Source organism: Rhinolophus ferrumequinum, chromosome 12, assembly GCF_004115265.2.
Source record: "Rhinolophus ferrumequinum isolate MPI-CBG mRhiFer1 chromosome 12, mRhiFer1_v1.p, whole genome shotgun sequence".
Classification (NCBI taxonomy): domain Eukaryota; kingdom Metazoa; phylum Chordata; class Mammalia; order Chiroptera; family Rhinolophidae; genus Rhinolophus; species Rhinolophus ferrumequinum.
In genome coordinates, this window is record NC_046295.1 from 18,617,941 (window position 1) to 18,630,794 (window position 12,854).

A 12,854-nucleotide genomic window follows, 5' to 3' on the forward strand; every position below is an offset into this window, starting at 1 on the left:
TTGATGTCCTGAATGTCATCAAAATGTCTACCTTTCAGTATTTCCTTTATTTCCAGGTAAAGAAAGAAGTCATTGGGGGCCACATCAGGTGACTAGGGAGGGTGTTCCAATACAGTTATTTACTGGCTAAAAACTCCCTCACAGACAGAGCTGTGCGAGCTGGTGCATTGTGGTGATGCAATAGTTCCTTCAGGACCACTTTTGCACACACCTTTCTCATGCCAAGATTTTCAGTTTAGATTTTCCTATCTGTTTCTCTATCAATGTTTACTTGGTCTGCTATGCTTCATAATCAGCAGACAATTTTGACCCACAATTCAATGAATTTTTGCAATGTTTTTGTCAGTTCTACTCGTTACTGGCCGCCCTGACCTCTCTTCATCAGTGTTGCGTTCTCTCCCCTCAGAAAAACGTTTATTCCATTTGTTCACTGCCATTTTCTTGATGGCATTATCCCCATAGATTTGGACTAACATGTCCCTGATTTCACTTCCACTCTTGCCAAGTTTAACAAGAAATTTAATGTTTGTTCATTGCCCTAATTCAAGCTCAGACATTCTCGCGATGGCACACAAAAACACACAACATTAATGAATGTCACTCAGCAAGACACCGCCACATGTTGACATGAACACAGCTGTGAGACACTGATATACAAAGGTTATGAAACCTTACCGAGCTGCCAGTGTAAGCTCATGGTGGCTAGTCTGAGAACTTAAATGTCAGAACTTGTACATTAGAAGGACAAGAGGGAAAGATGGTAAGATTGTACTTAAGAAAATAAATGTGCTTAAATGAAAATAGGGATTCATGGAAATGTGGATTGAAACTGCCCACTACATCTGGAAAACAAATGGCATTGGTGACCATATTAAAGTAGATGGAAGTGTAAATAAGAGAAGTCAGTGACTCTGAAGTGGAGAAGGAAATATTGTGGGATCTGGAAAAGAATGTGGGTTAGTTTTCCTGTGAATAGTTTTCCCTTCTATGCAGTATATGTATTTTTTCTGGATGATTTCATATAATCAGTGTACTAGTAATTCATATTGTTGTATTTAATATTGTTTGTATTTAAATATGAGTTATTTAATTACCTACAACGATAATTTATCACGTCTTGGTAATACTACTTTGTAAATAAGTTAGCTGTTCAATTATTGTTAATTTGTTAGGCAGGAATAGATAACTAACTCAATTTTTCATCAGAATAGCTAATTAATACTGATACTGTAATGATCCCTGCAATCATTGGCTTTACTAATTATGTTGCTTAACGTCCATCATTGTGACACTGGTTTACTATAGCAGCTTTATAACACATCTGATTTTCTGGTAGAGCTAGACATGATAAGGATTTTATAATACCTTTGGTGATTTTTCTTAATTTTATGAATATCACAATTGCATGTGAATCCTAAGATCACCAAATTAGCAAGGACAAAAAGACTGAAAGACTTTGTTTAAAAGTGAAAGTGGGGAAGTGAATCACACAATCTTTTTCTTAATAATTAAAGTTAAAATAAACTGCTCAAAAACAGCTGGAAATATAAAATGAAAATGGAAATCCATAGAGCAAGAGAGAGTTGTATATAATTCAGGAGTATAAAAGATTGAACAGCTAGCAGAAATCCAGAATACGAAATTCACAAAATCACCTGTAACACACAATAAAGAAATTTTCATTGAAATTCCATTCTGCTTGGACATATGTGTGATGTTGAGTAACGCACTTTCTCTGTCTAAGCCTCAGTTGTCCCATCAATAAAATTAGTTCGAAATATTTATATGTTTTTGTGAATATTAAATGCACTCCTGCATTTAAGGCATGTATTTAGTATCACATCTTCCATAGAAAAAGAAGTTACAATATGGTATTTTCATGTTTTTTTTTCCCCCAGACAGCTATATATAAGAATATAAACGCTGTCTCTTTCTATCAAATTCTTAGGACCTGTATCCTACTTTTCAGTAACTGACCTAAAAAGAGGCAGCCGGACAAAGCAGAATTCTGTCATGAATTCTGAAGAAGGCTGACAAATGGTCGTTCTTCATTTCACAGAAGTGTCCTATTTTTTCAGTGATGAAATGGTGGCTTGTACTCATATCTGAGAGAGCGCAATAAATATCTAGCAAAAGGCAGAGCAGCAGGGTAGTTAATGGCTCCAGCATCTGGCACATTCCAGGATATGCTCCCATAGCACAACACTTTCCTTCCTCTCCAGGGTAGAAAGCCCCACAGCCCTTTGTCATTCACTCTTTACCTCTCAGCCCATTCACACGATTGCTTTCTGTTCCATTGTGGTTTCAGCTTAAAAGTTTCCCATTACAAAAAGAAAGCAAAAGGGCATCACATTTCGAGGTTTTGCAGAAACATCTGCATGAGAGGCTTTCCTTAATGTCCATTGAGTGTGATGCAATAGTAGCTGTAGCTAGAAGAAAACAGAAAGTGGATCCAGCCTGGGGGTGGGCAAAGGAAACTCCTCTCAGGAGAAACAGCTCCCTGGTGACCCAGTGGAACAAGTGCAGAGACCAAGACTGGGGGACAGGCTTCTGATCCTGGCAGATGCTACCACTTCTTGGGGATGTCCCTTCATGCTACTAAACACGGCTACTTCTTGGTAATGATACGTTCTAATGCCGTCATGAGCCTGCCTGTTGCCTTCCCCTGTGTCTATTACAAAGAGAAAGAGTGTGAGTCTCTGGTTCCAGGCTTGCTGGACTGTTTGGACCGGGCAGTTAAAAGGACAGAGAAAGGTGTGTTCCCTGCCTACAACCTACTGTGCAGAGCAGAGCTTCCCTGTGAATCACCCCTTCCACACACTACAGGACCCTGGGGGCAGGTAGAGCTGCCAATCCGGGAATGGAACTCAGTGCTAATCAGGACAATCTCTTGAAACATTGATCATACAACTCTCAATAGTACAACATTAGTTTCACAGACTTACTCCTAATATCAGACTTCAACTATTATGAAATGGAGAAATATTTTCATTGTCACTTTGAAGAATGATCTTGAAATCTCTTTCACTTAGCAAAATGGAGGAGCCTGATATAAACTAAGGATTGTTAATGAATAGTATCATTGTTCCTTGTGAACTAGTGACATTTTATGTATTCAAATGTATCAATTGTGGTATATGTTAAGAGGAATTTCTATCATCAGTACGATATCTTCCCTGAGGCATTTCACCAGGAAGCATGTGTGATTGCTCAGGTAGCAGGGAGCGCCTGTGATGGTGGAGGGGTCAGCATCTTTTCCTGAGGTAACATGCTCCACATTTGGATTTGCTGCTCTCCAACTTGGGGTTGGCCAGGACCTTAGTTAAATCTTAATAGATTTTTATCCTTCCCTCGGGAGGATGGAAGGACGGAAAATTTTAGGAGATGCACAATGCTTGGCAACATTTGGCTTCCCACAGTATTTGTCAGGGTTTTCCAGAAAGAAGACCAACAGGTTGGATACCCTAGGAAGACTTGCTTTTCCAGACCAATGGCAGTCCGTTGGCAGAATTCCTTTTCATCCTGGGAGGTCAGCTTTTTTCTATTAAGACTTTCAACTGATTGAATGAGGCCCACCCACAGTATGGAGGGGAATCTGTTTACTCAAAGTCTACTAATACAAATGTTAAATGCCTGTAATGTCACGTTAAGCACCCCTTCACAGGAACATCTAGAATAACGTTTGACCAAATATATGGGAACCATGGCCTAGATAAGTTGACACATAAAATTAACTATCACACGGCTCTTCCCTAATTGGTATCCTAACACTTTTCAAATATTCTTTGTCTACTGTTCTTTCACCGCTGCATATGTATTTTATATATTTTACTTAATTTTCCTTATTTTGTTGGATTGTGCATGAGGACATGCTGAAATCATGCTCTATTCAGTGACTTTGACAGGAAAATCTCTGTAGTCATGTCCTGTTTTGTATGAAGAAGTTAGAAATTTGTATATATTTAAAAGGAATGAACATTTATTTTGTAGGTTAACTATTTACATGAGATTACAATGGTACCTCTGGTTTTCTCTCTTTTTAAAAATCTAATCTTACAGTTCTCCATTTCATCAAGATTTTATTATTGCCTATGGAATGAGATGAGATTTGACATTGATATCGTCTTAGAATGCCAAGAAATCATCCTAGAAGTACTTACTGAAAATGTCTTTCCACAATAGTAATATCAGATATTACCAAATCTTAAATCTAATTAATACAGATAATAGAGTCTCAGAGATCATGTGCTTTAGTAATTCGTTTACCTAATTTCTCCCTTTATCACACTGCTTTTAGTGCTACTACTATTATCTCACTTTGTTTTCTAGACCAGATAGATATGTCAAGAACTCTCATGTTCGTTAACATTATTTCCATTCTTCCTGATTAAATTTATGAGGCCTAACAATTAGGTTCGCAAACTTACCACTGTGCGCTTACATTGTCAGCACTGTACCAACAGCTCGGTAAGGTTTCATAACCTTGGTATATCAGTGTCTCAACTGTGTTCATGTCGACGTGTGGCGGTGTCTTGCTGAGTGGCGTTCATTATTGTTGTGTCTTTTTGTGTGTTGTCATGAGAATGTCTGGTCTTGAATTAGAGTATCAAACAAACATTAAATTTCTTGTTAAACTTGGCAAGAGTGGAAGTGAAATCAGGGACCTGTTAGTCCAAGTTTATGGGGACAATGTCATAAAGAAAACTGCAGTATAAAATTGATTAAACATTTTTCTGAGGAGATAGACCTCAACAGTGATGAAGAAAGGTCAGGGTGGCCAGTAATGAGCAGAACTGACAAAAATATTGCAAATATTTGTTGAATTGTACATCAAAATCATTGGCTGACTGTGAGAAGCATAGCAGACTAAGTAAACATTGATAGAAAAACATTAGGAAAATCTAAAGTGAAAATCTTGGCATGAGAAAGGTGTGTGTAAAAATGGTCCTGAAGGATCTCATTGATGAACAAAAGGAAATGAGAGTCTAAGTTTGCCAAGACCTTCTGGAGACGCAAGATAATGTTTTGGGCTGTGTTATCACTGGTGATGAAACCTGGGTGTACCCATATGACCCTGAAACAAAGCATCAAAGTACACAATGGAAGTCAGCCAATTCTTCAGGACCAAAAAAGTTCCATCAGTCCAAATCAAGAGTCCAAATGGTGATGCTAAACTTTTTGATATGAGAGAGATTATTCATTAAAAATTTGTACCAACTGGACAAACAGTTAACCAAGTTTACTATGAGTATTTGGAAGTGCTGAAAAGGCTGGGTGAAAAAGTTAGACAAAAATGACCTCAACTTTTTCTCAACAAATCATGGCTCTTGCATCACGACAATGTACCAGGTCATACGGCACGGTCTGTGAGGGAGATTTTTGCCAGCATTCAAATAACTGTTTTGGAACACCCTCCCTACTCACCTGATCTGGCCCCCAATGACTTCTTTCTTCACTGGAAGGTAAAGGAAATATTGAAAGGAAGAAATTTTGATGACATTCAGGATATCAAGAGTAACACGACCCAGCTCTGTTGGCCATTCCAGAAAAAGAGATCCAAAATTGCTTCTAAGGGTGGACTAGGCACTGACATTGGTGCATAGCTTCCCAACAGGAGTACTTTGAAGGTGACCATAGTGATATTCAGCAATGAGGTATGTCAGCCCTTTTTCTAGGGTGTGTTCATGAACTTAATTGTCCCGTCTCATTTAGCAGAACAGTGAACTCTACCATCTCTCAGTAAATACATACCTGCAAAAACATGACAGTCTAAAGAAATGGAATTCTGGGGCGGCCTGATGGCTCAAGCGGCTGGAGCGGCCTGCTCCTAACGCCGAAGGCCGCCAGTTCGATTCCTACATGGGCCAGTGAGCTGAGCTCTCCACAACTAAGACTGTGAACAACGGCTCTTCCTGGAGCTGGGCTGCCATGAACAACCGGGACAGTGTGGTCTGCTGTGAGCTGCCATGGGCTGCTGTGTGCTGACGTGGGCTACCGTGATTGGCCAGTGCCCACGTTGGCCAGCAGCTGTGAGTGGCTGGCAGCAAGCCAGAGCTGCTGTGAGTTGCTGTGAGCCTCCAACTGATGACTAACAAATGCCTGCCTCAGAGGGGGGAGCGCAAGGCTCATTAATACCAGCATGGGCCAGGGAGCTGTGTCCTACAACTGGACTGTGAAACAAAGGCTTAAAAATCCAGCGGTGGGGGGAGAGACAAAAAAAAATGGAATTCTGGAAAGTGTTATGAGTCACTACTCACATCAAAGATAAGTCTGATTTTTATGTACAGTAAGGAAATGGTGGCTTGCATAAATAGGTGAAAGAGAAGTTAGTCTCTAAGCAGAAATGAATATTATAAGGTACGAATAATAGTATGTGGCACTCTTCTGCCTTCCCGCCTTGCTTTTATGAATCCCCTTCTTTTGTCCCCATATCACAATCACTTCCTCTTTCTTCAGTGTGGAAATTCCCAGCGTGCTCTCCTCACTCACGCCTCCTTCACCTGCACTGCCCACCCATACAGCTGTTTCCTGCCCCATTATGGTTTCTGGTCACCAATTTCCCTTTAGGGTACAAAGCCATCAATTAAAAGCAAAAGTTGAATGAGAGTTCTAGGTGTTTCAGAAACAACTCCTATATAATAGACTATTTTTTTCCTTCAGATGAATATTTTTGGGACTGCGGAATGTCCCTGTTACCATGATGTAAAAGCAGCTACAACTAAAAGGAACTAGAAAGTCCGGTCAATTTTACCCTGGGGATGATTAAAGCATTTACAGAGGAAGATCGCCACCTATTGGCCAAGAGGGACAACGACAATCACCAAAGGCTGCAGACGGCAGGCTTCTTTCTGTTCCTGCAAGAGTCTGATCCTCACCTATTTCTTCAGAGCTACAAAGAGGCTCTGTCCTGGAAAGATTCCCACCCCATACTTGACTAAGCCCACTTCCTTAGCTGTTGTATCTTGGAGAGGGAGAATCCCCCCAGCTGCATAATATAATCAGGAGAAAATTCTCATTGTTACTTTGAGTAATGACTCCACTTGCTTCCCTTCCACTGTGACTCAGTAGTAAGAGAGAAGACAACTTAAATAAGGGAATTTCAGAGAATACAGTTGTTGCCAAATAACAGCCTGCCAAGTATCCATCTGGGTAGAACTGAGACGTATTAAGGTTATCCAAAATTGTAAATGAACTGGTTGATCAGGAAGCGGAAATTAATTTCTCAGGTAGCAGGATTCTCTTAAATCTTTGCTTCAGTTTATAGACTCAATCTCTAGGTTGCTCCTCTCCAATTGATGGGTTAAAGGGCTCTAGTTTCCATGTTAAACGATGTTCTTTATTCCTCCACCTCTTGTTGGGGACCTTGTAGAAGCAGGCCTACAAGAACGTTTTTTTGGATTCACCTGGCTCTGACTTTGTGATTGCCTTACACCTTTCAAATGTTCGTGCTTATGATTCCTTCCACCCTTTGGTTGCTGTTTTTGTTTGTTTGTTTTTTACTGCAACTATTTTGCTGTTTTTCCATTGTGCTATTGAAGTGTAAAAGGTGATAATTTGGTTCCATACTGTCACCGTGCCCTGAAAATCTCTATAGCCCTGTCCTGTTTCACATCCCAGAGTTACTAAATATTCTAAAGCGTTGGAGGACCAAGCTGCAGGGCTGGAGGGCTGGGGAAGGGGGAGTGGGCGCTGCGCAGCCCGCACGCCAGGTACGGGTCGAGAAGCTGAGCGGGTCTTTACACCCCCAGGCAAGAGAAGGGACGCTCAGTGCCAAGGATGGGGTGTGAGGGATCACCGTGCAGCCCCAGCTGAAAGCCCTGGGGGTGTTCCAGCCTCCCAAGCAAGATTGTGAACACGGCCCCGCCTCCACCGTCCCTGCCAGCTCAGTCCCGCGTGCAGCGGTCCAGGTCCCCCTGACGTCAGTCCAGTCGCGCACAGAAACGCAGTAAAGACACGGAGCTCTGCCCACCCGTCTACACCCACGACTTGGGAAAGAATCCAGGCAATCATTCGGGCATCTGGTAGGCAGTTCCACCTCTGATTCTAATAGAAGGCTTCACCAGGCGCGGGTCTCACATTTGCTCCCAAAACCACCATGCACGTGTGGAAACGTGAAGGAGTTGAAAGTCAGCAGCAGCTCCAGCACGTGGAAGGAGAACAGAGATGTTTAAAGCGTGGACTGCAGCAGGCAGGTCCTCAGGAGGAGGAACAATCGAATGGAATGGACAGCACTGAGTCAGCTGTTTCTCCAGGTCATTCCAGTTCAGAGGGGAGAAGAGCACGGAGTTCTCCCACGGAGACATGGCCAACAGCAGTGTCCCCAGCACCCTTTGCTCTGATAGCACAGCAGCGTGCTGAGCATAGGAAGGGACGCGCGTTACTCCAGTGCCAGGTGCAAACTTCTGTTTCAGTTGACAGAAAAATCTACTCCCTTATAACTATTTAAAAGGAATTTTGTCTACTTTTCCTTAGAAGTCAGACAGCTCAGATACTTATACAAACCACAACCCTGTTGACATAGAAAACAATAGACAGCAATTCTTTGGCATTTGAAGTGGAGCTGGAAATACTTCATCACTTCACCTTCCCTGCTCTTGTGATTTCATGGCTTTGCCTCTCCATGGTTCATACATTTCATGCCCATTTCAGTCCTTCACTTGTTTTTACAGGCCCTTCTACACAAGTCATTATTTCAATCTCCTTAAGATTTTGACCTTGAATCTTTGGTACCTTGAGAAAAATAAACTCCTCCTGATTTATATTTCTCTCCAAACAGATTCATAAATGAGTGTAATCCAAATTGGGTTGAGAAGATTGAGTTAATAATCTCAGAGTTTAGAACAGGGACTGGTACATAGTTAGTGTGCAATAAATTTTGATGTTAATATTTAAAATACCACTGTCATTATCCAGATTAAGAGCAGAATCTTTTCTTAATTCCCTCCGTTAATTCTAGATTTCTCAAGGCAAACATTTAATTGCCTGCGTGGATTTCTTAAGTGGGGAGAGTGCTCAGGCTAGGGCTCATATCCACAATCCTGCCAGAGAGGGTTAGTGTTCTGGCAACTGGGGTTCAGGGGGTCAGTCCATTGAGAGTTGGTTGGTGTGATTCCTCCTTTCTCTCCTCAGAGCTCATCACACGTGAATTCAATGAAAGAAAAATGAAGTGGCTGGTCTTGCAACCCGAAGGCTGGTCATTGTCCCGGGAGGAACCGTTCTGTGAGCCTCTGGCAGAAGCAGCCCTGTCCTGATTCTGTGTCATTCAACACTGGCTTCCCTGCTTCCGCTGCCATAGATCAGGTCCCAACTTGGCTACCCTGAATTTTGCTAACTTACACTTTGTCATTTTGTCACCCAAAAAGTCACTTCCCTTCTTGCACTTTTATGACATTCAGAATTATATTTGTTTTATTTTTGCCCACACACAACTGTCAAGTTTTCCTTTCTGGGCAAGTTGAAATGAGAAACAAAAAATCTGAAGTCTTGAAAATTATAGAGAAACACAGTGAAGCCCCTTTGCCCTTGTTTTACTTTCCTTTGTTTGTATTAACCACAGGCTGAAACAGAAATTATGCCAGAGGAGCAAGGCAGATTACGCCCTGTAAACTGCTCTGCCAAGAAATAAGATATTAAGATTCTTGGTATTGTTTTTTTGAATTCAAAATGAAATAGTACAAATAAGTAAAGGAAAGAAGGCTATGTCTCCCTGACATAATCGCCTGGGCCTCATTGTCTTCCTAACATGAGACAGAGAAGGATGAACAAAGAAGTCCAACTGAAATACGCAGACTGAATGTACAACTGAAGTTCACTAATTTATGTCCTATAAATTTCTACTGGGAGATGTCGCCATTCGATCTCCTGTGCCCAGCTCACAAATTTTGAGCATAACGTGTGTCCAATAATTGAAGTAAAAAAATTGAACAATAAAAGCCATACTGGAAAAATAAAAATTATTTGCCTACTAAAGGTGAAATGATTACAATTGGATAACTGTTTCTTCCACTTACTTAGAAAAAATAAACTTTGGTATCAGCACTGAGGACTTGTTTCACTCCTGATACCTGGGGACATAGGTCAGGAGGACCTATGAGAACGAGGTCCTCAGTGAGAACGAGGGGTCCTCAGCACATCCAGTGGGTAGGGCCAGGATGCTAGAAAATTCATTATTTTGCAAACAGAGACACAGTCTCTCCATAGCAGGGGAGTCCTAAAGTCCTCAGGATGTAGTCAGCCTGCCCTCAGGGAGTGAGTGGGGGGAGTTAGGGTTGGGGACTCTCTGTCACTTCAGAGGGAAAGCGTTTCTAGAGGTGATACCTCCCTTGTGAGTGAGGTAGGTGCTCCTGGGAAAATAAAATTATCTTGGTGTTAGAATCGCCAACCTACATGCACCAGAAAGAACCAGGATTCCTGCTGCAAGTATTGGCACGACCTGAGGAGCCCTATAGACCCGTCACACAATGGTGGAAAGCAGGGCAATGTCTCTGTTAGTCGTGACCTTGTGGCCTCAGTGAAGCGTAACCACATGGACCTGCATGAATGTGTTCTAGCAGGAACAGAAACATCCCAGGAACTTACTCACTAATGATCATCAGCCTCCGCTGTGAATAAAATAGTAACAAATCCCAGTCCTGGGTGCTACAGAGCTTATTTCCTATACACGGTGTGGTAAGTACCTAACAAAATACGCAAATCCTCGGGGCTGAGGAAGCCTGTCTCCCTCTGTAAATAAAGGAAGGAGGTAAAAATGTTGCCCAGATTCAAGGCCAAATTTTGTTTCTAACGCTGAGAAAGCAGTATTTATATATTAAAAATGTACATGAGTATGTGCATGTGTTCCGGTATTTACATACGAAAATACAGTTCTGACTTTTGGACAAAGACGGTTCTCATTTTACTGGTAAGTATCCATTTCGATGGGAACATTTGAAGTTTACTGGGAAACTTAAACTTCCATTGCAAAATTAAGTGTAGACTGATATCTTCTTAGACCACATGGAGAAGACATAAATGAAAACAAAACAAGCAAGTGAAAGCATAGTGAAATGTTTAGAAAATGAAAAGGATTGTGTTCCCTATTTAATGGCCATGCTCAGAAAGAATGTCATCAGAGGACCTAGAGGCCAAGATTCATCCGACGCTCAGCTGAGCCAGGCCAGCAGCAGCACCCACATTTCTCCATGGCCCTCATGCTCTCTCTCCTTTCCGCCCTGGTGGTGTTCAGCTATGGCCACGGTGGGTCTCTGGGCTGCAACCTGACTGTGAACCACGATTTGGTCAGCAGGGAGAACTTCTTGCTTCTGGATCAGATGAGGAGAATCTCCCCTTCCCTGTGTCTGGATGACAGAAAAGACTTCAGATTCCCCCAGCAGGCGGTGAATGGCAGCCAGGTCCAGAAGACCCAGGCCATCTCTGTCCTTTACGAGATGCTAGGGCAGACCTCCAGAGTCTTCCTCACAGAGCAGTCCTCTGCTGCCTGGAACACGACCCTGCTGGACAAGCTCCTCACTGGACTCCATCGGCAGCTGGAAGACCTGGAACCCTGTTTGGTGCAGGAGGTGGGACAGGAAGAATCTGCCGCTGGGAAGGACCCTACAGCGGACGTGAAGAGGTACTTCTTGGGCATCCGTCTCTACCTGAAACAGAAGAAATACAGTGACTGTGCCTGGGAGGTTGTCAGAGAGGAAATCATGAGTTCCTTCTCTTCATCAACAAGTTTGCAAGAAGGGTTAAGAAAGAAGGATGGAGACCTGGGCTCACCTTGAAATGATTCTCACCGATGACTGTGCCACATCATACATGCACATGTGTTTGGTCCTTTCAAAGGGCTCTTCTTTCTGCTTCAGTCACAGAATTGATTGTATTTAATTCAGCAAATATTTTGTCAGAACATTAAGCTAGAATGTGTTAAAAAATTCAGCTCCAGTGTCATCAGCCCTGAAGAAGTGACTGCTGTTATGCTTATTTGTTTGTTTGTTTACTTATTTATTTAATTTATTCTCTATTTATTCCTTCTTCTAGAGTCTATCATATTTATAATATTTAAAACCATATGTAATTACATGTTCATTTTTACATTGTATTAAAATTTACAAAACATGTTTACATTTCCATGTTTATTTTGCATTTTGTTTGTATTAATTACTTGTCAAAGAAAACTTGTTGAGTATTTAAAATTCTGAGCTCGTAAATCTTATTTTTTATGTAAATCTACTTCAAAATAGATTTTGTCCTAAGAGAACAGTTATTGTTAAGTCCTACGGAACAGTTCTACCACTTGTCATAAAATGCCTGCCAAAAGCCGGAATTCTGTGGAATTGAGAAGAGTTCTGGAACACATGGAAAACGTTCAGTACCCACGTCAGAAGTGTAGCGGATTTACACTCCCTCATTAAAGAGCGGTGGGTAGAGACACGTGAGAGGAGTCATCCAGAATCAAGTGGGAAAGATGAGCGGTATGATTGGCTGATCCCTGCCCCTGGTGTCTTCCGCCCACCCTCCTCCCAGTCCTGCTTTCCTGAACGCAGTCAGTCCCTTATACAATCGCTTCACTCCCTCCACCCTGCTACCCACCCTCACAAGTGCTCCGGTTCCCTTGTGGTTTTAGGTTCAAGGTTTCTCGTTAGAGTAGAAAACCACAAAGAATAAAAACTGAAAAGGCGCTGTTTTTCAAAGTCGCTGTAGGCAGTTTCGTTTCCATGAGCGTTCTGATGACTATTTGGGGGACCTGACTGAATGCTATCGTTACAATGATGAACTTGGTGCTAAAAGTCAAAGGAATCAACTGAGCTCAGTTCACTGCGTGGGCTAATCAAGTCCTCACCTAGGAAGTGCGCCCTCCGCTGGCCACCTGG

The 12,854-nt window shown here is 42.0% G+C and overlaps 1 protein-coding gene across 1 annotated transcript; it reads left to right on the forward strand.

The window, feature by feature from the left end:
• The first annotated feature begins 11,046 nt into the window (after positions 1-11,046).
• On the forward strand, positions 11,047-11,765 carry LOC117032259 (interferon omega-2-like). The gene has a single exon (XM_033123619.1). The coding sequence runs from the start codon at positions 11,181-11,183 to the stop codon at positions 11,763-11,765; it is 585 nt and encodes a 194-aa protein (XP_032979510.1). The 5' UTR covers positions 11,047-11,180.
• The last annotated feature ends 1,089 nt before the right edge of the window (positions 11,766-12,854 follow it).

What these genes read in the sequence shown, in the direction of transcription:
- LOC117032259 (XM_033123619.1), top strand. Translation starts at nt 11,181, where the DNA reads ATGGCCCTCATGCTCTCTCTCCTTTCCGCCCTGGTGGTGTTCAGCTAT.